This window comes from Brachypodium distachyon, chromosome 5 (genome assembly GCF_000005505.3).
Source record: "Brachypodium distachyon strain Bd21 chromosome 5, Brachypodium_distachyon_v3.0, whole genome shotgun sequence".
Taxonomy (NCBI): Eukaryota; Viridiplantae; Streptophyta; class Magnoliopsida; order Poales; family Poaceae; genus Brachypodium; species Brachypodium distachyon.
The window spans coordinates 17,264,595-17,287,130 of NC_016135.3; the positions used below are offsets into that span (position 1 = coordinate 17,264,595).

Sequence of the window (22,536 nt, forward strand, 5' to 3'; positions counted from 1 at the left end):
CTTCGCCTTTGTGGTGTTGTGAGAGCTCATCCCACCTTTGTGGTGTGGTGAGTTGGAGAATAGAGTGAGCCTTCGTGGCGTCTCTCCCTTTGTGGTAGAGCATTTATCTAAACGGAGACGTACACCGATTCCAATAGGTGGAACTTCAGTGAAATCTTCGTCTTCCCGTGTGGTATCATACTTGCCCATTTACTTACATGCTTTACTTCATTGCCTATACTTTGCTTCGGCTATTGCACTTCATACTAGGGTTGCATTCACTTTAGAGAATCTAGAAAGCCCTAAGATTAAGTGTTTGTATCTTCCAAGAAAAAAAAGTTAAAATTTGTTAGTCTTCTATTCACCCCCCCTCTAGTCAACCATACCGATCTTTCAGTGTCTCACCGGTCACAGTACTTTCGTCGTTCTTAGGTTCTCATCATTTTGGATTAAGCGACTCATTCGACTATTTAAAACATATGAGATGATCCTACTAGTGCATATCTGATCGTTTGCAGTTTCATCAACAAAACATGGAGAAATATCAATATACGGACGATGGATCTAGCAATCTGGACGTCAAAGAATCTTGATGTATCGTTATGTTTTATCGGAGATCTTTGCTGTCAGTTTGATTTTAGTCTAATCTTTTGTATTTTGTTTATTGAATCAATAAAACCAGGTGTTTATAAAAGAAATTTAGCTTTTCTAAAAAGAAAGTTAAATTCAGTGGCACAACTTCAATTCCTATTGTTAGCATATTCTCAAGTCGTCGGTAAATCTGGTCTAAGTAGAGATTAAAAGATAAGTACTCCACTAGAGGCAAATACTGAACCAGCAATGCTATGCGTACGATCTTTTTTGTACGACTGGTGTACGACATTGCAAATCCAACCGTGATTAGCACAAGCACATTCACCGGATTGCCATCGTACGAAAATCGTGCAGCCATAGGTCGTATGTGAAGTAGTTCCGATACGACTGAACATCGTATTGTAGCTCTTTGACAAATGGTTCTCATAACCCGCATCAAAATATGACAAATACTTAGCGCTAAAGACAATTTTGACAACTAGTTAAGTTCTAAAGACAGATATATTTCATTGTGAATCTAGTACTCCTAAATATCGAAATCCACAAAACCCCATATATTGCCAGGCTGAGATGTGTCGCGATACACCCTAAAAGACAAATAAGGCCGGCAGAGTAAACAGTTATCCTCCGATCCTAAATTTTTGTAATTTAGAAATGGTAGGAGTAGGTGCGTACTAACTCATGCAAAGCTGTCTTTCTCTGAGCTGACCTCCACTCCAGTAGATTTTCTCAAGGCAAAATGTGGCGTACTATCGTACGTTCCAGTTGTTTTAACTGAATCCGGTCGCTGGTAGGGCGCACATTCTTATATTGTCGTCAGTTCTTCCCATGAACCCGATCCAAGACAAAATTCTGACGCACCAACAAATGTCACTCTAGACCCCATCGGTATATTCCTCGCTCGTTAAACCACTATCTGACACTGCGCTACGTGACAAGAAGCACGGCGCAGCTGTGCCACTGCCATCTAATTGGAGGACAGCTCCCGTGCAAGGCTGCAAGTTAACTAGCGGGTCTCATAATTGGATCACTACTAAAACTGGGTTCTGTCTCATAATTGGACCAGGACAGTGCTTGCGGAAACTAATATCGATCACTGGCTTAGCAGCCGGTCTCATCTCATCTCTTAGTTAGCACTATCCACTGTCTCCTCCAGACTCCTCTGATCATCCATTTGAAACAGACGAAGTTTCGAGTTCTGGATTAGTTAAGCGTTGGTTAGTGTTGTTGTGAGTTGCGACGGATCGATGGGCGAGAAGACCGGGAAGGCGTCGTTCCTGGAGATGGTCCGGTACGCAGACCCGCACGACATGTGCCTGATGGCGCTGGGCATGCTGGGGAGCCTCGGCGACGGCATGATGCAGCCGCTCGCGATGCTCGTGCTCGGCGACATCGTCAACAGCTACGGCGCCGTCGGGAGCGCCGGGACCGCCGGCATCTCCTTCAGCTCCGACGCCGTCGACAAGGTACGTGTGAAATGTTACTGTCTACTGTGGCCGCTAACTCTGTCTCCTGTCACGAGATACATGGTGTGGCGAGCTTACTCGATCCTGTTGTCTTTCAGTTCGCGCTTCGGTTGCTGTATGTCGCGCTTGCAGTGGCCGTCTGCTCTTTTCTGGGTAAGAAGACTCGGTTCACTAGTTCTTTTAACGTGGCGTATTGGTTTATTCGAATTGATTGGTGCCAAGAAAGAAAATGAAGGGGCGAAAATTTTGTCACCTGATGATGGTCAACAGAGGGCGTGTGCTGGACAAGAACCGCGGAGCGGCAGGCGTCGAGGATGAGGAGGCTGTACCTGGAGGCCGTGCTGCGGCAGGAGGTGGCCTTCTTCGACGCCGCGCCCTCCTCGCAGGCCACAACGTTCCGGGTCATCTCCACCATCTCCGACGACGCCGATACCATCCAGGACTTCCTCGGCGAGAAGGTCTCACCATCGACCACTCTGCGAAAGCACTTCCGGGCATGCCTTCTGCTGTTTTTGCTCACCCGACTGCGGGTTTTTGTTTCAGCTGCCCATGGTTCTGGCCAACGTGACGCTCTTCTTCGGCGCGCTGTCCGTGTCCTTCGTGTTCGCGTGGCGCCTGGCGCTGGCAGGCCTCCCCTTCACGCTGCTCTTCATCGTGCCGACCGTGATCCTCGGCAAGCGCATGGCGGCCGCGGCCGGGGAGACGCGCGCGGCGTACGAGGCGGCCGGCGGCATCGCCGAGCAGGCCGTGTCGTCCATCCGGACCGTGGCGTCCTACAACGGTGAGCGGCAGACGCTGGAGCGGTTCAGGAGCGCGCTGGCAGTGAGCACGGCGCTGGGGATCAAGCAGGGCCTCATCAAGGGCGCCGTGATCGGGAGCATGGGCGTCATCTACGCCGTCTGGTCCTTCATGTCCTGGGTCGGCAGCCTCCTCGTCATCCACCTCCACGCCCAGGGCGGCCACGTCTTCGTCGCCTCCATCTGCATCATCTTGGCGGGAATGTAAGATCTCAAATAATTACTCCATCCTTTGAACTTTGAATTGAAACAGCAGGGCAGGCTGATTCATGGCTGATGGCATTGTACTTCTGTGCTCCGTGTCCGTGGCATTTTCAGGTCCATCATGATGGCGCTCCCGAACCTACGCTACTTCATGGACGCCTCGGCGGCGGCGGCCCGGATGCGGGGAATGATCGAGAAGCTGCCGCCTCTCAAGGAGGCCGTCAAGACCGGCGCCACCAGGGAGAGCGTCAGAGGCCGGATCGAGTTCAAGGACGTGCGCTTTTCGTACCCGTCGAGGCCGGACACGCTAGTGCTCAACGGCATCAACCTGACCATTTCCGAAGGCGCGACCGTCGGCCTCGTCGGTGGCAGCGGGTCGGGGAAGTCCACCGTCGTCGCGCTGCTACAGCGGTTCTACAGCCCGGACACCGGGGCGGTAACGCTGGACGGGCACGACATCGGCACGCTCAACGTGGAGTGGCTCAGGAGCCAGATCGGCCTCGTCAGCCAAGAGCCCGTGCTATTCGCCACGTCCATCAAGGAGAACATTTTGTTCGGCAACGAGACGGCGTCGCTGAAGCAAGTCGTGGACGCGGCCAAGATGGCCAATGCTCACGAGTTCATCACCAAATTGCCCAATGGATACGAAACACAAGTAAGTTCTTTCTAGCTACGATGAGATGAACTAAGCACAATATTCGTTCTCTCATTTCTTCAGTAGTGAACATTGAGCGAACCATGGTTGTCTGGTGCAGGTTGGGCAGTTCGGGACGCAGATGTCGGGAGGACAGAAGCAGCGGATCGCCATTGCCCGCGCGCTCATCCGGGACCCCAAGATCCTGCTCCTGGACGAAGCGACGAGCGCGCTGGATTCCCAGTCGGAGCGGACGGTGCAGGACGCGCTGGACCGGGCGTCCGTGGGCCGGACCACGGTCATCGTGGCGCACCGCCTCTCGACGCTCCGCAAGGCCGACAAGATCGCCGTTCTCGCCGAGGGCCGCGTCTTGGAGTTCGGCACGCACGACGAGCTCGTCGCCATGGACGACGGAGGCGAAGGCGGCGTCTACGGCAAGATGGTGAAGCTCCAGAACTCGTCCGTGGCGAGAAATCAGGGGCGACAGCGCGTGGTCGAGCAGGAGGTGGAGGAGGAGAGCGACACGACGCAGTATCACAGCTTGGAGATCATGGCGGCGGCGGCGGCCGCCGACGTCCGCGCTGCTAGCCCGGTGCCATCGTTCGGATCGGTCGAGCACAACACCGTGGAAGACGACGACAAACACGCGGCGGCTGCGGCCTCCTCCGGGCCCCGAGGCAAGCCGTCGCAGCTGCGTCTGCTCAAGATGAACCGCCCCGAGTGGAAGCAGGCGGTGCTCGGGTGCGCCGGCGCCGTCGTATTCGGGGCCGTGCTGCCGCTCTACTCGTACAGCCTGGGCGCGCTGCCGGCGGTGTACTTCCTCCCCGACGAGGCGCTCATCCGCTCCAAGATCAGGGCCTACTCGCTCATCTTCCTGGCGATCGCCGTGGTGTGCATCACGGCCAACATCGTGCAGCACTACAACTTCGCCGTGATGGGCGAGCGGCTGACGGAGCGCGTGCGTGACCAGATGCTGTCCAGGATCCTGTCCTTCGAGGTCGGGTGGTTCGACGAGGACGACAACTCGAGCGCGGCCGTGTCCGCGCGCCTGGCCACGCAGGCCAGCAAGGTCCGGTCCCTCGTGGGCGACCGCATCTGCCTGCTGGTGCAGGCGGGCGCCTCGGCGTCCCTGGGCTTCGCGCTGTCGCTGTCCGTGTCGTGGCGCCTGGCGTTGGTGATGATGGCCATGCAGCCGCTCATCATCGCCAGCTTCTACTTCAAGAAGGTGCTCATGACGGCCGGCTCCAAGAAGGCCAAGAAGGCGCAGGTGCAGGGCAGCCAGCTCGCCAGCGAGGCCGTCGTGAACCACCGGACCATCACCGCCTTCTCATCGCAGGGGCGGATGCTGCAGCTGTACGAGGCCGCGCAGGAGGGTCCTCGGAAGGACACCATGATGCAGTCCTGGTTCTCGGGGTTCTGCCTCTGCCTGTGCCAGTTCAGCAACACGGGGAGCATGGCGCTGGCGTTGTGGTACGGGGGCAAGCTCATGGCCAGTGGGCTCATCAACACCACGCACCTGTTCCAGGTGTTCTTCATCCTCATGACCATGGGAAGAGTGATCGCCGACGCTGGGACCCTGACGTCGGACTTGGCGCAAGGCGGCGACGCGGTGCGGTCCATCCTCGACACTCTGGACCGTGAACCCAAGATCAAAGACGCTGGCGACGAATACTCAAGCGGGTCAGACAGCGACAAGAAGAAGAACCAGAAGGGGATCAAAGGCGCCATCGAGTTCAGGGACGCGCATTTCACCTACCCGACGCGGCCCGAGGTGACAGTCCTTTCCGGTTTCAGCCTCGAGATCGGTGCGGGCAAGACAGTGGCGCTGGTGGGGCCGAGCGGGTCAGGCAAGTCCACTGTGATCGGGCTGATCGAGAGGTTCTACGACGTGCAGAAAGGCTCGGTCCTGATCGACGGCAGGGACATCAGGCGTTACGCACTGACGCACCTCCGGTCGCACATTGCGCTGGTGAGCCAGGAGCCCACGCTCTTCTCCGGCACGATCCGCGACAACATCATGTACGGCGACGAGCACGCCACGGAGGACGAGGTTGCCAGCGCCGCCGCGCTCGCCAACGCGCACGAGTTCATCAGCGCCATGGAGAGCGGCTACGACACGCACATCGGGGAGCGCGGGACGCAGCTGTCGGGCGGGCAGCGGCAGCGGATCGCGCTGGCGAGGGCGGTGCTGAAGAACGCGAGGATCCTGCTGCTGGACGAGGCGACGAGCGCGCTGGACACGGTGTCGGAGAGGCTGGTGCAGGACGCCGTGGACAGGATGCTGCAGGGGAAGAGGACGTGCGTCGTCGTGGCGCACAGGCTCTCCACGGTGCAGAAGGCCGACATGATCGCCGTGGTGAAGGAGGGGAAGGTGGCGGAGAGAGGGACGCACCACGAGCTCGTCGCCGTCGGCCCTGCGGGGATGTACTACAACCTCATCAAGCTTCAGCACGGCACATCGCCGTGCCATAGTCCCATGTGATTAGTATTAGAAGTTTAGAACAACCGTGTTTTCCGTTCCAGTCTTCCAGATACAGTAAACACACCTTCAAATGAAGCGAGATTCGTACGAGCAAGGCAGTCAATGACTTGACACTGCAAATCTTTTTCCGTAGTACTACTGACTACTCCAAAAATATATAAGTAAAAACTTTCAATTTTTAGATTGTTACTGACATACCATTTTTGCAGTCGATCCACCTCCCTGTCACCCTGTTTTCAGGAGCTGTCCATACTACGATCGGCCAGCCCACACAGATCGGACGGAACCGGTAGCCCATACTCCGGCGTCACGCAAGAACGCACCTGCCGCCTCGCATTCAGCGATCGCCACCTTGTCGGCTCCGGGCCTCGTGATCGGCGGGAAGAAGAGCCAGAACCCAGTCACGGCGACGAACGCCAGCGCCAGCGGTGTCGCGGCCCACCTCGGCGGCCGCCACCACGCCTCGTGCCTCGCCCACCACGCCTCCGCCACCGCGCACGCGCCGTGCAGCGCGAAGAACGCCGTCGCCTCCCCGGTGGGCGGCCGCAGCGTGATGTAGGAGAACATCAGCTCGTGCATGAGCCCGGAGACGAGGAACGTCGCGAGCACCCCCGCGGCCGCGCTGCCGAGGCGCGCGCGCACGGGGCGGTACACGCAGGGGCGGAGCACGGCGGGAACCGAGAGGTTCCACCGCCGGCCCCAGAAGTCTCGCAGTGATTCGGAGAGGTACGGCCGGTCGAACTGCGGCTCCAGATCCATGCCCAGCAGCGCGCGCGCCGCGGCGGCCGCCGACGCCAGCACGAGCTCCAGCGCGAGGTATATGTGGAACGCGTAGAGGGTGAGCAGGACGTATTGGTTCATCCGCTCCTCGTACCGGTACAGGGATACGATGACCGCGAGCAGCGCGGCCATGACGGCGGAGGAGACGAGGCCCAGATTCGAAGAGCTTGTTTGGGCCTTGTCGGGCTTTTCGGCGCGGAGCCTGACGGGGCCGGAGGCGACGGCGACGAAGGCGGGGAGCGGGAGGGACGGATGGAGGGGCCCCTGGCCGGCGGCGAGGAGGAGGAGCTTGAACTCGGCAAGCCAGGTGAGGAAGAAGCCAGAGATGGCGCGCGGGTGGAGGGCGCGGAAGGTGAGGGGGAGGAGAGGGAGGACGGCGAGCACCGGAAGGAACGCGGCGAGGCGGGGGAGGCCCGGGCGCAGGCGCCGTGCTGCGAAGCGGATGTAGCACATGGCCGCTGCGACCGCGGCCGAGACCACGGCGAGGCTACGCAGGTCGCCGCCGACCATTTTTGCGGGTCGTCGCCTCGTCGGGTCAAATCTGGATGTGGGAGTGTGGAACCCGTGCTGCGGTAGGTGTCCCGAGTACGGGATCCAGGAGCCCGCACGAGATCGGGAAATCTACATATTTGCAGTCGGTGCATTCTCGTTGCCCCCGTTAAAAAAAAAACATGCCACCGAATCTAATTTAATCTTTCGGATTTTAAAATTAAAACCCACAAATCTAAGTATAATTAATGGGAATTTATGAACCAAACATTCGCTTTTTAGTCTCTCGGAGCGGACTCTTTGCTTGCCATCGACAACAAAATTAGACCAAACAGATAGAAATAAGTTCCATAAAAAGATGGTCCTTTACCATCTGTAACATCAAAATTCAAAATAGGGGAAAAGTACATTTTAAACCTTATCCTCCTTCTGTCTCATATTAAGTGCTGAAATATTACATGTACAGTGGCGGATCTAGGTTTTGAGACAAGGTGGTCCAATGTATAAACTTTTATCTCGATATAAATTATAACGACAAATTTTCACCTCAAACATACTAGTAGTATTGAATTTGGGAAGAGAAAAAAACGGCATTGAAACAATTTTGCGATAATTTCAATTCGATCAATGAGCAAACCTTAATTTAATTCAACGAAAGGCCGAGAAAAATGTCGGGTGGCTCCATGTAAGCTGCTGTCCCACTCGCGTGCTCGTGGTGACGCAGTGTATGTTTGTTGTCCGCTGGAAATCAGCGACGATCGATGGCGAGAAATACGATGAAATGTCAGCTTCTCGTGCTCGTCTGCTCGGCGAGAAATACGATACGATGCTAACCGCTCATGATCGATCGCTAGGCTGCTAGATGGGTATACTACACAACAGAAAGAAACAAGAACTGGTCGGAGAGATGGGCTATTTTCTCGGGCTGATTTTTCTTTTTTAGTAGGTTTAAAATACACTAGTGTATATGTATACGGGCTGTATTTTCAGGGTGGTCCATGAACCACCCTGGCCACCCTATGGATCCGTCGGTGTACATGTATCTAGACGTTTTTAGGTATAAATACATCTTAAATTCGAGTCACTTAATATGTGATGGAGGGAGTACTTGTAGACCAAAGCTGAAATGAACTCTGACTTCTCAATCCCTGAAATCAACACCCTATCCCTATTATTCTCGTTGGATCTCAACATTTAGGAACCAAATGCTGTTTGGGAGAGCGGGATTGCTAACGAGATAGACAAATCTCATGAGTTTTATCCAAAAAACCATTGTACTATAAAAGATAATGTAGATTGCTACTCCCTCCAATCCTAAATTTGTTGTCGAAATATTACATGTATCTAGACGCATTTTAAGAATAGATACATCCATGTTTGAACAAATTTGAGTTAAGAATTTAGAACCAGAGGGAGTAACATTTTAGTAGAAAGATATCCGAACGAATAAACTTAGAATGCTTCATTTTCTTCATCGGCATGCACAAGTAGGTGTCCATACAAATGTGCGCATAAGCAAGTGGCCGGGTATTTGTGTCATTTCTTGTAGCCTTTTTGTGCTCGGGAAATCAAAAATAGAATTAAAAGTAGAAAAACATAAATCATCAAGGTGTCCAAGTAAACTGAGGCAAATGATCAAAGACAGATTAATATGAGGCATATAATCAATTGCCAAGTAACACGAAGCATATGATTAAATTCCCCGCATACACACACAAAACTATAAATAATACTCCCTTTGATCCTAAATACTTGTCGTTGAACTAAAACAACGATATTAATTTAGGATCGGAGGGAGTATTACATAATTTAGTCTAAATATAAGTGGCGGACCTCGGTAGGAGAAACTTCAACTGAATTTGTAAAAACAAAATCTCAAATTTTAACCACCATATCAACAAGCCATTTTTCCAAACGACAAACGTTATTTGATTTCCGAAGGTTCATATTAGTGGGGATTAACAAGGACATCATGCTGATTTCATGGATTAGAAAGTTTTTTTTATAGGGAAAACAATAGATCAATGATCTTCCGCAAGTATATTAATGTAAAAGTTAATATATATACAAAGCTGATAACCAGCATTCACTACGCCAGAATGGGTTACTGGCGCATGAGCTCCAATGGCGGTTCCGCTGGTCCAAAAAATTCACCACCACTGCACGTCGTTGGAGGAATCCAAAACGAACACCAGTGGCGGTGAGCGACCACCACCACTGCTAATAGAGCACCCGTGGCGGTGAAAGCACTTGCACGACCAGCACCGCCACCGGTGCTCTAGCACCCTTGGCGGTGGGCGTTCACCGCCACTGGAGCTCTTTAGTGGTCATTGATGCACGATCTCCAGTGGCGGTTTATGTGGTCCAAAAAAAACACCGCCACTGGTAAGTCATTGGAGGAATCTAAACGAATACCAGTGGCGGTTAGCATCCACCGCCACTGATACTAGAGCACTACTGGCGGTGCAAGCACTCATACGGCTGTCACCTAGTACCAGTGGCCGCTTTAGTTAACCGCCACTAGAGCTGTGCAAGATTTCCCCATCCCGGTTACCAGTGGCAGGCAGATTCTTTGAACCGCCAGCGGTAAGTTATCTATAAAAGCAAAGTTATTGTGGCCTTATCTTCCTCAGCTCGCACGTCTCTAGACCAGCTGCGGCTCCTCAACACAGGCGACGGCGAAGCTCTGCCAAAATTGCATGCCGCCGGCGGCAGGAAGGTTGCTCCCTTTCCCTCTCCCTCTTCCTCCTCTCCCTCTCCTTTCCTCTAGATCCTTCCTCTCTTCTCTTCTTCAGTAGCTGCCCCGGCCGGGAGGAGCTCAAATGGCGCCGGCGGCCGGGAGGAGCTCGATCTCTCTCCAGTAGCTGTCCCGGCCGGCCCCCTTGCTCGGGAGCTCCCCCACTCTTCCCCTAGCTCCGTTTCTCCCTCTCTTGCTACTGCGCCCCCTCCCCTCTCTCTCTCTTCTCCCCTCTCTCTCTGTGATTAATTAAGCTCTCTCCCAAGAAAATATGTTTTGGATGTGCATGTTCCGTGGCCATCGTGCCTTGTTTTTAAATTTTTGTATGCACATGTATGCGGGCCATCATGCCGTGTGTGTTCACATGTGGGTGTGGGTGGGTGTTTATTTGGCAATTTTTTATAAAATTTGTAAATTTTATAGCAAAGGTCATGCCGAATTTTTTTTGTGATACTATATGTAACTTGATTTATGTTTGTTTATCGTGTTTTAGCTCGATGAGCCGTGCTTGGATGTACAAGGAGACAAGAAATTGCGAAGATTGGATAAGAAAGCTGAAGGACTTCACTGCTGTCGCCACGAAACATATGTTGAGAAAAGGGAACGACATGATATGTTGTCCATGTAGCAATTGTCGTAACATAACGGTGCTTCTGCCAAGTGATGTGGAGTTGCACTTGCTCTTACACGGTTTTGTGTTGGGTTATTCAGGTTAGACTTCTCACGGCGAGGATGGCATCGAAGTCGAAAGCAACCCATAAATGGAGAACAAGGAGCATGATGATCCACCCGACGAACCATGCCGTGGCGAAGATCAAGAAGTTCCGCAAGGCAGGGTGGCCGAAATGCTAGATGATGTGCACCTGCGGAAATAGTTAGATGACGCCGACGATGAGACAGTGTCCTGTAAATTCCAGAAGCTGAGGGAGGACGCAGAGACGCCGTTGTATGAAAATGCAGGAGTGGACAAAAGAGTGCTGGAAGTAACGCTCGAACTTATCTGAATGAAGGCAAAAGATAACATCGTGGACTCGGGATTCACGGATATTTTGAGTTACCTTTCTATAGTTCTTCCTGCGGGCAACATGTTGCCTAAGATCACGTACAAAGCGAAAAGGTTCCATGTCCCCTCGGGTTAGAGGTTGTCAGATACCATGCTTGTCTGTTGGACTGCATCATATACAAGGGTGACTACAAAAACATGCACAACTGTCCAGTATGCAAAACATCCCGATACAGGAAGAAAGAGCCCAATCTTGAGGGCCTCCCGGAGGAAGAAGTGACTCGTGGTCCAGCGGCGAAGACGGTATGGTACCTTCCGTGTGGTAGCCGGCTGGAGCATTGATTTCAAAACGAGGAGGCCAGGTGGTTCATCTTCCACGATACGAATCAGAAGGATATCGATCCTGATGGGGTGTACCGTAACGAAGATGGTGTACTCAGACACCCCGCCGATGCGGCTCAATGGAGGACCCTGGATGAGGAGTTTCCAAACTTCGGCGCAGAGCACAGGAACATCAGGTTCAGGATGAGTACGGACGGAATCAATCCGTTCAGAAACATGAGCAGCAAACACAACACATGGCCGGTGATCCTGTTCATATACAACCTTCCTTCGTGGCTTATCATGAAGAGGAAGTACATCCACCTATCCATGCTCATACAAGGCCCTAAGCAATCAGGATCTGATCTGAACGTGTATCTCGAGCTACTGAAAGATGAACTTGCGTAACTTTGGAGTACGGGCCGAAAGGTTTGGGACGCTCACAAGAAGGAGGAGTTCACCCTTCGGGCAGCTCTGTTGACATGTGTGCATGACTACCCTGCGAACGGGAACTCATCTTGCCAACGCACACATGGGTACAAAGCGTGTACAAAGTGCGGGGATGAAACGAACTCATAAAGGCTACCAGTTTCACAAAAGATTGTGTACATGGGACACCAAAAGTGGTTGCAACCCGACGACCCATGGAGGAAGGACAAGAAAAACTTCAATGGGAGGTTAGAGCCTTGCCCGAAGCCCAGGAAAAAGACTGGGCATGGAATCTATGAAATTGTTAGGAACTTGGAAGTTGTTGCCGAGAAAGAAAATCCGCAAGCGAAAGAGAAGGATGGCGATGGACCTGTGTGGAAAAGGAGGTCTGTGTTTTGGGACCTGCCTTACTGGAAATTCTTACAAAGCCATCACACCATAGATGTCATGCACGTCGAGAAGAACGTCTGTGACAGCTTGTTGGGCTTGCTAATGAACAATGCAGATAAGACAAAAGATGGGCCAAAGGCACGAAAGGACCTGGAGTTCTTGGGCATAAGGAAGAAGCTGTGGGCGGTAGAGGAAGAGTGACCAGAAGACCACAATGGTGAAGTCACCGTAACGACACGATGTAAACCTGCGTGTTACACCTTGAGCAAAGCCGAGTTACACAGAATGTGCCAGTGTCTCCACAGCATTAAAGTTCCATTCAACTACTTGTCCAGCATGAACTGACTCGTTGACATGAAGAGTCACAAGCTTGTTGGTATGAAGTCTCATGACTGCCACGTGATTATCACGCAGTTACTTCCAGTTGCAATAAGAGGTGCCATGGAGCCATGGGTCAGAGAGACGGTCATGAAGCTTTGTGACTTCTTTGACATAATCGGGCAAAAGTCCATCACGGTAGAACGCTGCCTCCAGCTGAAGGATTCAATGATACAAATTTTGTGTGAATATGAGATGTTCCCTCCAACATTCTTCGATATAATGGCACATCTGATGGTCCATATCACCGACGAGATAATCATACTAGGGCCCTCCTTTCTACACAACATGTATGGGCCCGAACGATACAACGGGGTGCTGAAGCGGTATGTTCGTAACAGAGGGCATCCGGAAGGTAGCATCATGCAAGGCTACCATGCAGAAGAGTGTGTGGAGTACGCCACTGATTGGTTGGCGGATCGCAACCCCATAGGAGTACCCGAATCACGACATAAGGGCAAACTAGAAGGTGAAGGTGGGCTTGGCCGGAAGGTTCTCGATGTGTATTCATTGAGGAGAGAGGACGACTATAGGAGAGCACATACAATGGTGCTGCAACATATGTACGAGGTCCAGCCTTTCATCGACATGCATATGGAAGAACTTGAAAACCGATACCCTAACAAGAGTGCGGATTGGATACACAAGACCCACAATGCAACATTCGACATGTGGCTCAAGAGTTTTTGGTATGCCAGGGTGGCGGCAAATGAAGAAGAAAGGACCGCTCAAAAGTTCTCACGGCTACCCGACGACTGCGTAGTGACTTACTAGTCGTACACAATGAACGGGTATACGTACTACACCAAGGATCAAAATCGTCAGAGCAGTTACCAAAATAGAGGTATAGTGCTGGTTGCTGAGACTAGTTCTGATAACTAAGGCACTACAGAAGCGTACTATGGCGTGATCGAAGAGATCTAGGAGCTTGACTACACCTTCACCACCATCCCCATGTTCCGTGTTAGATGGGCACGTGATGTCCGACAAGAAGATCATAAATTCACAACAATGACCCTGCCTTGTGAGGTTCCTCGTCATAAAGTGGACGTGAAGAAAATCCCGGCAAGATGGGAACCATGGCAGTTTGCTTCAAAATGCAAACAAGTTTTCTTCATCGATGACCCGAAAGCAAGAACTGTGTTGTCATAAGGAGAGGGAAAAGAAGCATAGTTGGCGTCGACGGAGTTACTTCACAACAAGACTATGAAGGTTTTCCTGATCCAACATCAAAGCAAGAAGAAGAAGCATCACGGACAATCCAGACAAGGAAGAAGTCAAGACCTGAGGCATACGCTAGAAGCGGCCACAGCGAGACCCAAACATACAAGAGGAAGGAGAAGACCAGAAAGAAGAAGAAGGACAAGATTGTGCAATAGTTGAATATTTGTGTATCTTTGGTAGTTGATGTTTAACGATGCTTTTGAATGGAAAATTGTAACTTGTATTATGTCAAATTTGAAATCAGAAGTCTTAAATATGTTTTGAATTTGAAATAACTTGTTCAAATTTGAAATCAAAAATATGTTCTGAATTTGAAATAATTTGTTCAAATTTGAAATCAAATGTCTTAAATAACATGTTCAAATTTCAAATCAAATGTCTTAAATATGTTCTGAATTTGAAATAACTTGTTCAAATTTCAAATCAAATGTCTTAAATATTTTCTGAATTTGAAATAACTTGTTCAAATTTGAAATCAAATGTCTCAAATATTTTCTGAATTTGAAATAACTTGTTCAAAGTTGAAATCAAATTTCTTAAATATTTTCTGAACTTCAAATTTACTTGATCAAATTTCATGGAAAAAATTAGCCCACCCAGTCAACACGGCTTTTCGGGTTCGGCCCAGCCCGGCGAACCAGGGAGCTGCCTACTACCTAGTAATGCCGGTTTGACCGGGCCCACGGGGCTTTGACCTAGCCCACCAAGTACATTCGGACCGACAACCGGGCCCACATGCCAGGAACAGATAACAACCGGGTCCACCAGCCAGGAGCAGCGTACTACGGGAATTTGAATCGGAATTGACGACCGAGGTGGAGAATCCTATTTATGCTGGTCGAAACGGCTGTAAACAAGCGAGGTGGGACTAAACTCCCTACTCGCTTCGCGGAAGCTCGCACTGAGAAGCACTAGTGGCGGTGAAAACGCAAGCACCTCCACGGGTGCGAAGGACGGGTGGCGGTGAAACGAATCAAACGGCCACTAGTACTGAGCACTAGCGGCGGTGCGGGCAACTAAAACCGCCATTGATATCATTTTTTCTTTTCTCGCCTACTTTTTTCTGTCATTTTTTTTGCGATTTTTTTCTTTTTATTTCAATAATAGAAAGTTTGAGAGAGAATTCACCCAAAATTTTAGATATTTTGTTATAAATTCTTAAGCCGCTGATACGCTTTAACTACTAGTGGCGGTGAGGACACAACAAACCGCCACTACTATTGAGCACTAGTGGCGGTGCTTGCAGCTAGACTCGCCACCGGTATGATTCGCAGGAACATTGGACACCCTAAGTTTGTGTACCATGTATCAGTGGCGGTTCTCACGACAAAAACCGCCACTAGTGATGAATTTACAATAAGCTGTTAAATTCATATTATATTCTCTGGGTTTTAAATAAATACACCACCTCTTATTTTATGTGTATAATAATATTGTTTATCCACAATAAACATTTGAACCATAAATTCAAATGTTATATACCCTAATTTCTATGATTTAGTGTCATTATGTCTGGCTTTTGTGCTATAAAAATTATATAAAATTTAATTTTTCTCAAAAAATTGTCAAATTTGGTGTGCACACTTCCCTATTGCTATCAAACACGCATAAAAAATTGAAGTTCAAACAAAGAAAACATGTCACATTTGGTTCATGGGGTCGGATGGTTTCTGAGAGATCTACCTTGATGGTTCCAAAATGATGAACCAAAGTGAAAAAAAGAAAAACCAAGGTGCATACTTTTGAATTTTTGGACAAAACTTTATATGTAAGATTGTTGATTGATAGAAACTTTCCATGCAAATTTTCAGATCATTTTGAGCAAAATTCAATTTTCAATAAATTAATAACTTGAATATGAACAACATAAACATATAAATTGTTGATGATATTTCTGTATTTAGGTTTGAAACTTTGAATGGGACATGGTATTAGTAGTTTACACTCAAAAGGACATGTGTTTTAAATTTTGGGTGTACACATAATTTAATATGAATTTAAAACTTGATTCTGAAATTAGTATGAGTGGCGGTTTTGCAGGTAAACCGCCACTAGTGCTAGATCCAGGAGCACTGGTGCAGCACCAGTGGCCGGTTTTGCAAATTGACCGCCAGTGGTTGGTAGCACAAACCGGCCACGACTGTTTTGTTTGCTGAACCGACACTAGTGCTGGCGCAAAAATCCCCTTGGGAATCACTAGTGTCCGTTTTTTCTCTCGGACTGCCACTACTGCTGCCGTGCTATAAGTAGATAGCGACGGGACTTGGTGAAATTTCGAACACTCGCCCGCGCGTCTCTCAGACCAGCTGCGGCACAGCTAACCCTAACGCAGGCGAAGCCCTGCCGCGTCGCCGAGTCGCCGCCGCCGCCGTTCCCGTACCCGCGTTGCCGCCGCCGCCGCCGCCGCCGTTCCACTCCCCCACCCGCGCCGTTCCCCTCGCTCCCCCACCCGCGCCGTTCCCCCTCTTCGCTTCCCCTTCTCTCGCGTCTCCGACTCGCCGGCGCCCACCATGGTGCGAACGCGGGGAACCGGCTGCCGCCGTGGCTTCTCCACGGCGTCGGCCACGGTGGATCTCCCGCCCCGGGACGAGCCGACGGAGGAGGCAGCGCCACCCCGCCGCACGGCGGAATCGGGCCAGCCTGAAAGATCGGTATGGCAACGAACCGTCTTGTGCCATATGATCTCAAATCTGAAACACTCGAGCACACGGTTAGTCCACGAGTCATGTTGTCATTAACACCAAAACACTTAGGGATCGATATGTCCTTTCACCGCCGGACTTCGTGGACGAGGTCCGAAATCCGGCGTCCCCCGCGACACACCACCGGGATCCCCGGCCGCCGGCGCGGACGAGGTAAGTTCCTCATGAATCTTAGGGCGCTTTTTTCCTCATGAATCTTACTTTTGCTGCAATTAGGGATTAGGGTTAGGGTTAGAAATTAGGTTTGTTCATTAGGGTTAGGAATTAGGGTTGTTAATTAGGGAAATCAGGGATTAGTTGCTGCTGCTTAGGGTTAGGGATTAGGATTCAAATTTGGAAACATATAATAAAACTGTACATTTTTCACATAGTGGGAATAGCTTGATGGAAGTAACATGCTTAGGGTTTTGATGAACAACTTAATTATGTGATGATGTGGCATGGTTGATGGAAGTAACATGCTTAGGGTTTTGATGAATAACTTAATTATGTGATGATGTGGCATGCTTGATGGAAGTAACATGCATGCTGTTGATGTGGGCCCGGCCATCGTGCCGAGGCTGTTGAAATTTAAGGGGCCGGCCATTGCGCTAAGAGGGTATATGTGGGTAGGTAATTTTTATGCAGGTTTCATTATCGGGTAGACCAATTCGCTAGCTTTATAGCACGGGTCATGCCGAATTTTTCGAGATTTACAATACGGGTCATGCCGAATTTTTCAATTTTTTAAAGTAATCCATATAAGGGCATTGTATAGGAACCTCAGGGTCGCGATGGAGAATACCCTGAGGACTCACCTTAGGGTTTTTCGTCGTTGGGCACACCAATAGCCCATAGCCAAGACGACGAACCTGAACACGGCGGCGGTGATCCTTCGGGCTTCAATGCAGGCTCTGAGGCTACCACGTCACAGGCTACTTCGAAGAAGAAGAAGGCGCCGCGTGGGTCTAACAAGCCGACGAAGGAGAAATTCATCGTCACCAGAACTGACCCCGTGGGGAAACCCGCGAGTCCAAAGAGGGCCGCGTCGTGTTTCGCCAACACATGCAATGCAATCGTTCGCGAGTTCACAAATATCAATCAGAGATGGACCGAGGTTCCTCAGAGCGTAAAGCAAGATTGTTATGCCAAGGCATGGGAGAGGTTTGAGGTGCCTGATCCCGTGCTCCGTGAAGAAGTATTCGGAGCGATGAAGACCACAATGCGTAGGGGTCAAAGCAATTGGGGTACCAAGGCCAGAGCTTTTTTGAACGAAGATTGGGAGTTGGTGATTCATAAGAAATGGCCGAGGATCACAGAGGAGGAATGGGAGGATTTCAAGGAGAGGGAAAAAAAATCCAGGATTCATAGCAACCAAGAGTGGTACGCGGCGCTACGTGCCAAGAGGAAATTTAACCACCGCCTTGGCAGTCGTGGTATCGAGGGAGAGAAGCCGGTGTGGGCGAAGGAGGACGCCGAGCTTGCGGCAAGAGGGATAGTCCCTCCTGTCCCAACAATGCTCCGTCATGACCGGTCCACCACCTTTGTGCGGAGTACCATGACCAAAGAACAGTGGGCGGGCCTGAAGCCTATCCGCGAAGACCAGAAAGTTTTAATCGTAAGGCCTCAACCGCCACTTCTTTTTCAGTTCAACTTCTAACACACTCACTTATAAATTGGCACTGACTTTGTCTTATTTCAGGACAAGGTCGCTGAGTTCGAGTCAGAAGGCTCCCACGACGAGCTCCGTGCACAGTGGGATTCACCACTCAGCTATGCTCTAGGAAGAAATGAGCACGAGGGCCATATTCGAGCCTTAGGAACCGGGGCCCTTTGCCGCAAAGTCTTTCCTCAAGAGAAAGAAGCCCGGAGCCATAAAAGAAAGGCCGAGAAGCACGTACAAATAATAGAGGTGGCGAAAAAGGCGGCGAGGGAGGAGTTTTTTGCTTGCTTGAAAAAAGAAAGGGACTCCGGCCAGACTATGGAGGAGTTCGTTGCTACATATGATGGCAACCGGGGCGCGACACCGAGGCCTATGACTCCGAATGATCATCAGTCGACTCCGAATCCTTCGCCGCCACCGTATAAGAGCAGTGCTGGCTCCGGCACCGAACTCCCGGATGACCCCGTTGGCCCATCTGATGATAGCATGGTAAGCTCCTTACTAGTACCATAGTATGTATATACTCAATTACGTCATTCTTCACACCATAACACTAACGTATGTATGTTAATTTGTTTGTCACGCATAGAAGAGTATTAAGTACCGGATATTGATGCCATCCACCAGGAATCCGGTAGGCGCGCGTGGTATGCTGATGCCAAGAATGCTGGTCGTGCACAACACGCCCATGGCCCCGGATCATGTCAGGGTGCGGGTGGACTACGTGCTCCCGGAATTTGACAAGACACCAATCCCTTATCCTCCAGAGGAGGAATCAGTGACTCTAGGGTTATGCCGGGGCACGTACATCCAGTGGCCCAAGAGGTTGGTTGCCCTCGCTACCCAACCTTCTCCCTCTCCGTCGTGTCCCGTAGCGTCTCCACCGGCTTCCACTTGACGACTTCCCTCTCCATCGCCCCTTGGCCCATCCCCCAATAAGCCGGCATGTCCGGATTCACCAACGTCAGGGCAAGGAGGCTTCGATTTTGAACCAGCGGAAGACTGCAGCGATGATGACGCCGCACCAGCTCATGCGCCGCCGCCAAATCCGTCGTCACCCCACTGTAAAGAAAGCCAATGCTCACAACCACCACGACCTGCACCCGTGCCACGGAAATCTGTGGCGGGCGCGCTGGAGTATACGCGTCTGGCAAGCATCTCTCCCAGACCTTCAAGGACCAAGAGGAGGCCGAGTTTTTGAAACGCCAGTGCACCAATAAGAGGGGGTCCAAAATCAGCAAGAGATCCAATGACTCGAAGAGTAAAGAGTTGGATTCAACGGGCAAGCAACCCAGCAATCCGCCAATAACCGAAGGGAATTGGGAAAACCGGCCAGATATTTTGAATATGAAGCCCCCCCCTGTAGCTGGTGATTTAGTTGGCGGAGCCTACTTCGTGGCTAGGGAATTTGAAAAGGTGTTGATGTTCTACCCTGGACAACCGATGGTCACCCTTAAGGTCCTAAGGATCCTGCCGCGAGAGATGCAAGAGCTACATGGCTACTACATGGTATCATCAGCTAATTCTGTACAACATGCTCAACAGATGAATGTCAAGGTGCCAAAGTATTACGGCTTCTACGATGCCGAAACGGGGGACCTGCAGACAAAGGAATTTACCTTCGGCGTGGACTTCCTTGACTTGTTTCATGTATTCAACAAAAAGTGCTTAGACAACAACATGTTAAGACTCTGGTGTGTATACTTCACAAGGGAGTCCTTCCGCCTGAAAGAACCACACATTGCCATCACCGATCCTCTCCTGTTCAGCAAAGCAACCATCGGTCTAGAAAAATGGAAACGAGGTTCAAGAGAGAAGGCAATTTCATACCTATCTAAGTTCTTCGCAATGCACAAGCAACGCTGTTATGTTCTTACACTCTATCATTTAGAGTAAGTTGTTCTCACGACCATTGTTTTCTTTCTCGTTCCACTAAGTTGTTCTCTTTTCGGTTTAAATGTGTGTTCTTTTTGTAAACATCGAACATTGGGTGGTGGTGGCCTTTTCTTTCGAAGAAGGGTCGGTGACGTATCTTGATCCACTCCGACGGAAGAAAGGCTATGAGCAGTGCGACTTCAAACTACGGTAGGAAGAAAATAACCCATCACAGAAACTTCCCATGCATACAACAGCCGGAAGGTACGGTCTTCTGTGGGTACTACTGCGCGTACATCATCCGCAATTGGATCACCAATTTCAAGCCCAAGACGAAGATGACCTACCAGTAGATGGTGGATTACTTCAAGACCGAATCAGAATATGGACACAACGCAGCTGTTCTTGTGTTCGATATTCAGAGGGAGATAGCCACAATTCTCAACAAAGAGGTCCTGAAGGAAAACGGTGATTTTTATGAAGGCGGGGTTGTGCCGATGTATTGAAACTTTGATGTACAATGTTAAACATTGAATATCTGTGTTTTTGTAATAAGTTTTGTGAACGGATGTTGTTATCTATCATGAATGTGTGATTTTCTCATATATATATATATATATTTCTGTGCTGTGAATATGATATATTACTGTTAAATGCTACAGGAACATTGAATACCTTGTGAACCTAGCCTCGAACTAAACACATCTTAAGAACAACTTGAATGGAATCGCTCAAATTTTGGCCCCAAATGTCCGGTTTTTGGTCATTTGGGGGAGCAAGTGGACATGTATCCGCCCTCATCACCCAATCACACCCCTCTAATTAGTTTTTTCTCCTCTTTATCATTTTTCCTTTCCTTTTTACTTTTTCTTCACATTTTCTATCTCTTGTTGTGGGCCGGGACGGGCATGTTTGGGGGATGTGTCCTAACAAACATGACATTTTGACCGTTTAGGGGATGCCAATGCCATTGAAAAATGATTTTGTTGGAGATGCTCTGAAAGCAGCAGAGAAGACAAAAGAGATACTAGATACGCATGTCGTTCGCCAAATAAGACAACTGAGCAAACACCGTGCTCTCCTTTTACATCAAGCCGTGCCGGCGTGCCGGCTCGGTCCTCGAGCGTTTTATGTTCCACGGACTCCCGTTGGTTTCCAGGAAAACGCAAGTCGCCATATCTCCTGGTATGCACCAAAGCTCTCTGCTTCCATGGCTCTCTCTTGGCCTGATCCAAAATCCCTAAATGCCCGACCATCGGCGAAGGAGATCATTTTTTTGAGGATGGGCGAATTCTTCACATTTACTATTTTTCTAGGTTCGCAAAATATATTTTAATTAAATTGATTGTCCAGACTTTAGGATGAATTTTTATCTTGTACATCTTATGATATATAGTCTACTGATATTTATGTTAAACATAAATTTTCCTCATATTATATGTCAAATCGACCATAATCGAATGATCGTAATAAAAAATATCTACAACATAGAATATATGGCTACTATTCTGATGCAAATAGTTCTTGAGCGAAGTGAGCAGCTTACCAACAACTTAATGTTTTATGAGTAAATATATAGTTATTTTTACTTCCAAAGATATTTTCATACTTATCGACCTAAAAATATCAAGTAGATATTTTGCATAATAAACAACGCCTTCTCCATACTTCGAGAGATTTGCTATCTTATCAACAAAAAATACACGATCTGAAACATGGTATGTCAAAATTAGAACTCACTAAAAGAAAAATACACCACCTGAGCATGATTATCACATCTACTGTTATCAAGTAAGATGATTTTTATATCAACTTTATTTTTTTACAACATTTCTATATCAACTTTCATTAAGCAAGAAATATGATTAAAGGAACGACAGTTAAGAACTATAGTACGGGAAGTTGGGTCTCTTGAAGAGCCGGTCTTTGTTGGCCATATCGTCGTCGAAGTACGCAACAATTTACCAGCCGTCGCTGACTCCTATGACATTTTTCTCAGACCCGGTCCAAATGCGTAGCTTGACAAGTCATCGCCAGCGTTGTCTCTATTGATCCAGAATTAAATTAGCTGAAACTTTGCAGATTATTTTATACAGAGATGCAAATACAAATTCGCGCAAACAAATGTACATCTGACAAAGATTTAATAATTTGTCTTGGAGTTAATTCGAATAGCTAACAATTTGATGCAATGTTTACGGTACCTAACATGAGTTTGTCATTCTTTCGTCTATCATGTATTTCTTAAACAATATCACTAATCCCAGTTTAATACATTGTTCTTGCGTTTTATAAGTTTGTGAACCAGGATTCAAGAAAGTGCTAAGCGAGCGGTGAGGCACCGCTGAGAGTAATTGAATCTTAAGCATTCCGTACAGACTCTGTTTCTGAGAAGTTGGCGGGATTCTTC

General features: G+C 49.4%; 2 protein-coding genes across 2 annotated transcripts; one reads left to right on the forward strand and one right to left on the reverse strand.

The window, feature by feature from the left end:
• The first annotated feature begins 1,514 nt into the window (after positions 1-1,514).
• On the forward strand, positions 1,515-6,246 carry LOC100821986 (ABC transporter B family member 15). Its single transcript, XM_014895515.2, has 6 exons — positions 1,515-2,039; positions 2,138-2,192; positions 2,310-2,497; positions 2,583-3,040; positions 3,155-3,695; positions 3,796-6,246. The coding sequence occupies exons 1-6, from the start codon at positions 1,821-1,823 to the stop codon at positions 6,154-6,156; spliced, it is 3,822 nt and encodes a 1,273-aa protein (XP_014751001.1). The 5' UTR covers positions 1,515-1,820; the 3' UTR covers positions 6,157-6,246.
• On the reverse strand, positions 6,170-7,545 carry LOC106865473 (probable long-chain-alcohol O-fatty-acyltransferase 5). Its single transcript, XM_014895516.2, has one exon. The coding sequence runs from the start codon at positions 7,444-7,446 to the stop codon at positions 6,409-6,411; it is 1,038 nt and encodes a 345-aa protein (XP_014751002.1). The 5' UTR covers positions 7,447-7,545; the 3' UTR covers positions 6,170-6,408.
• Between the last annotated feature and the right edge of the window lie 14,991 nt (positions 7,546-22,536).

Bases quoted from the DNA above. Each gene is read 5' to 3' on its own strand.
- LOC106865473 (XM_014895516.2), bottom strand. From the start codon at position 7,446: ATGGTCGGCGGCGACCTGCGTAGCCTCGCCGTGGTCTCGGCCGCGGTC.
- LOC100821986 (XM_014895515.2), top strand. From the start codon at position 1,821: ATGGGCGAGAAGACCGGGAAGGCGTCGTTCCTGGAGATGGTCCGGTAC. The intron at 2,498-2,582 runs GTCTCACCATCG...TTTTTGTTTCAG, and splicing joins AGGACTTCCTCGGCGAGAAG to CTGCCCATGGTTCTGGCCAA. The intron at 3,696-3,795 runs GTAAGTTCTTTC...TGTCTGGTGCAG, and splicing joins CCAATGGATACGAAACACAA to GTTGGGCAGTTCGGGACGCA.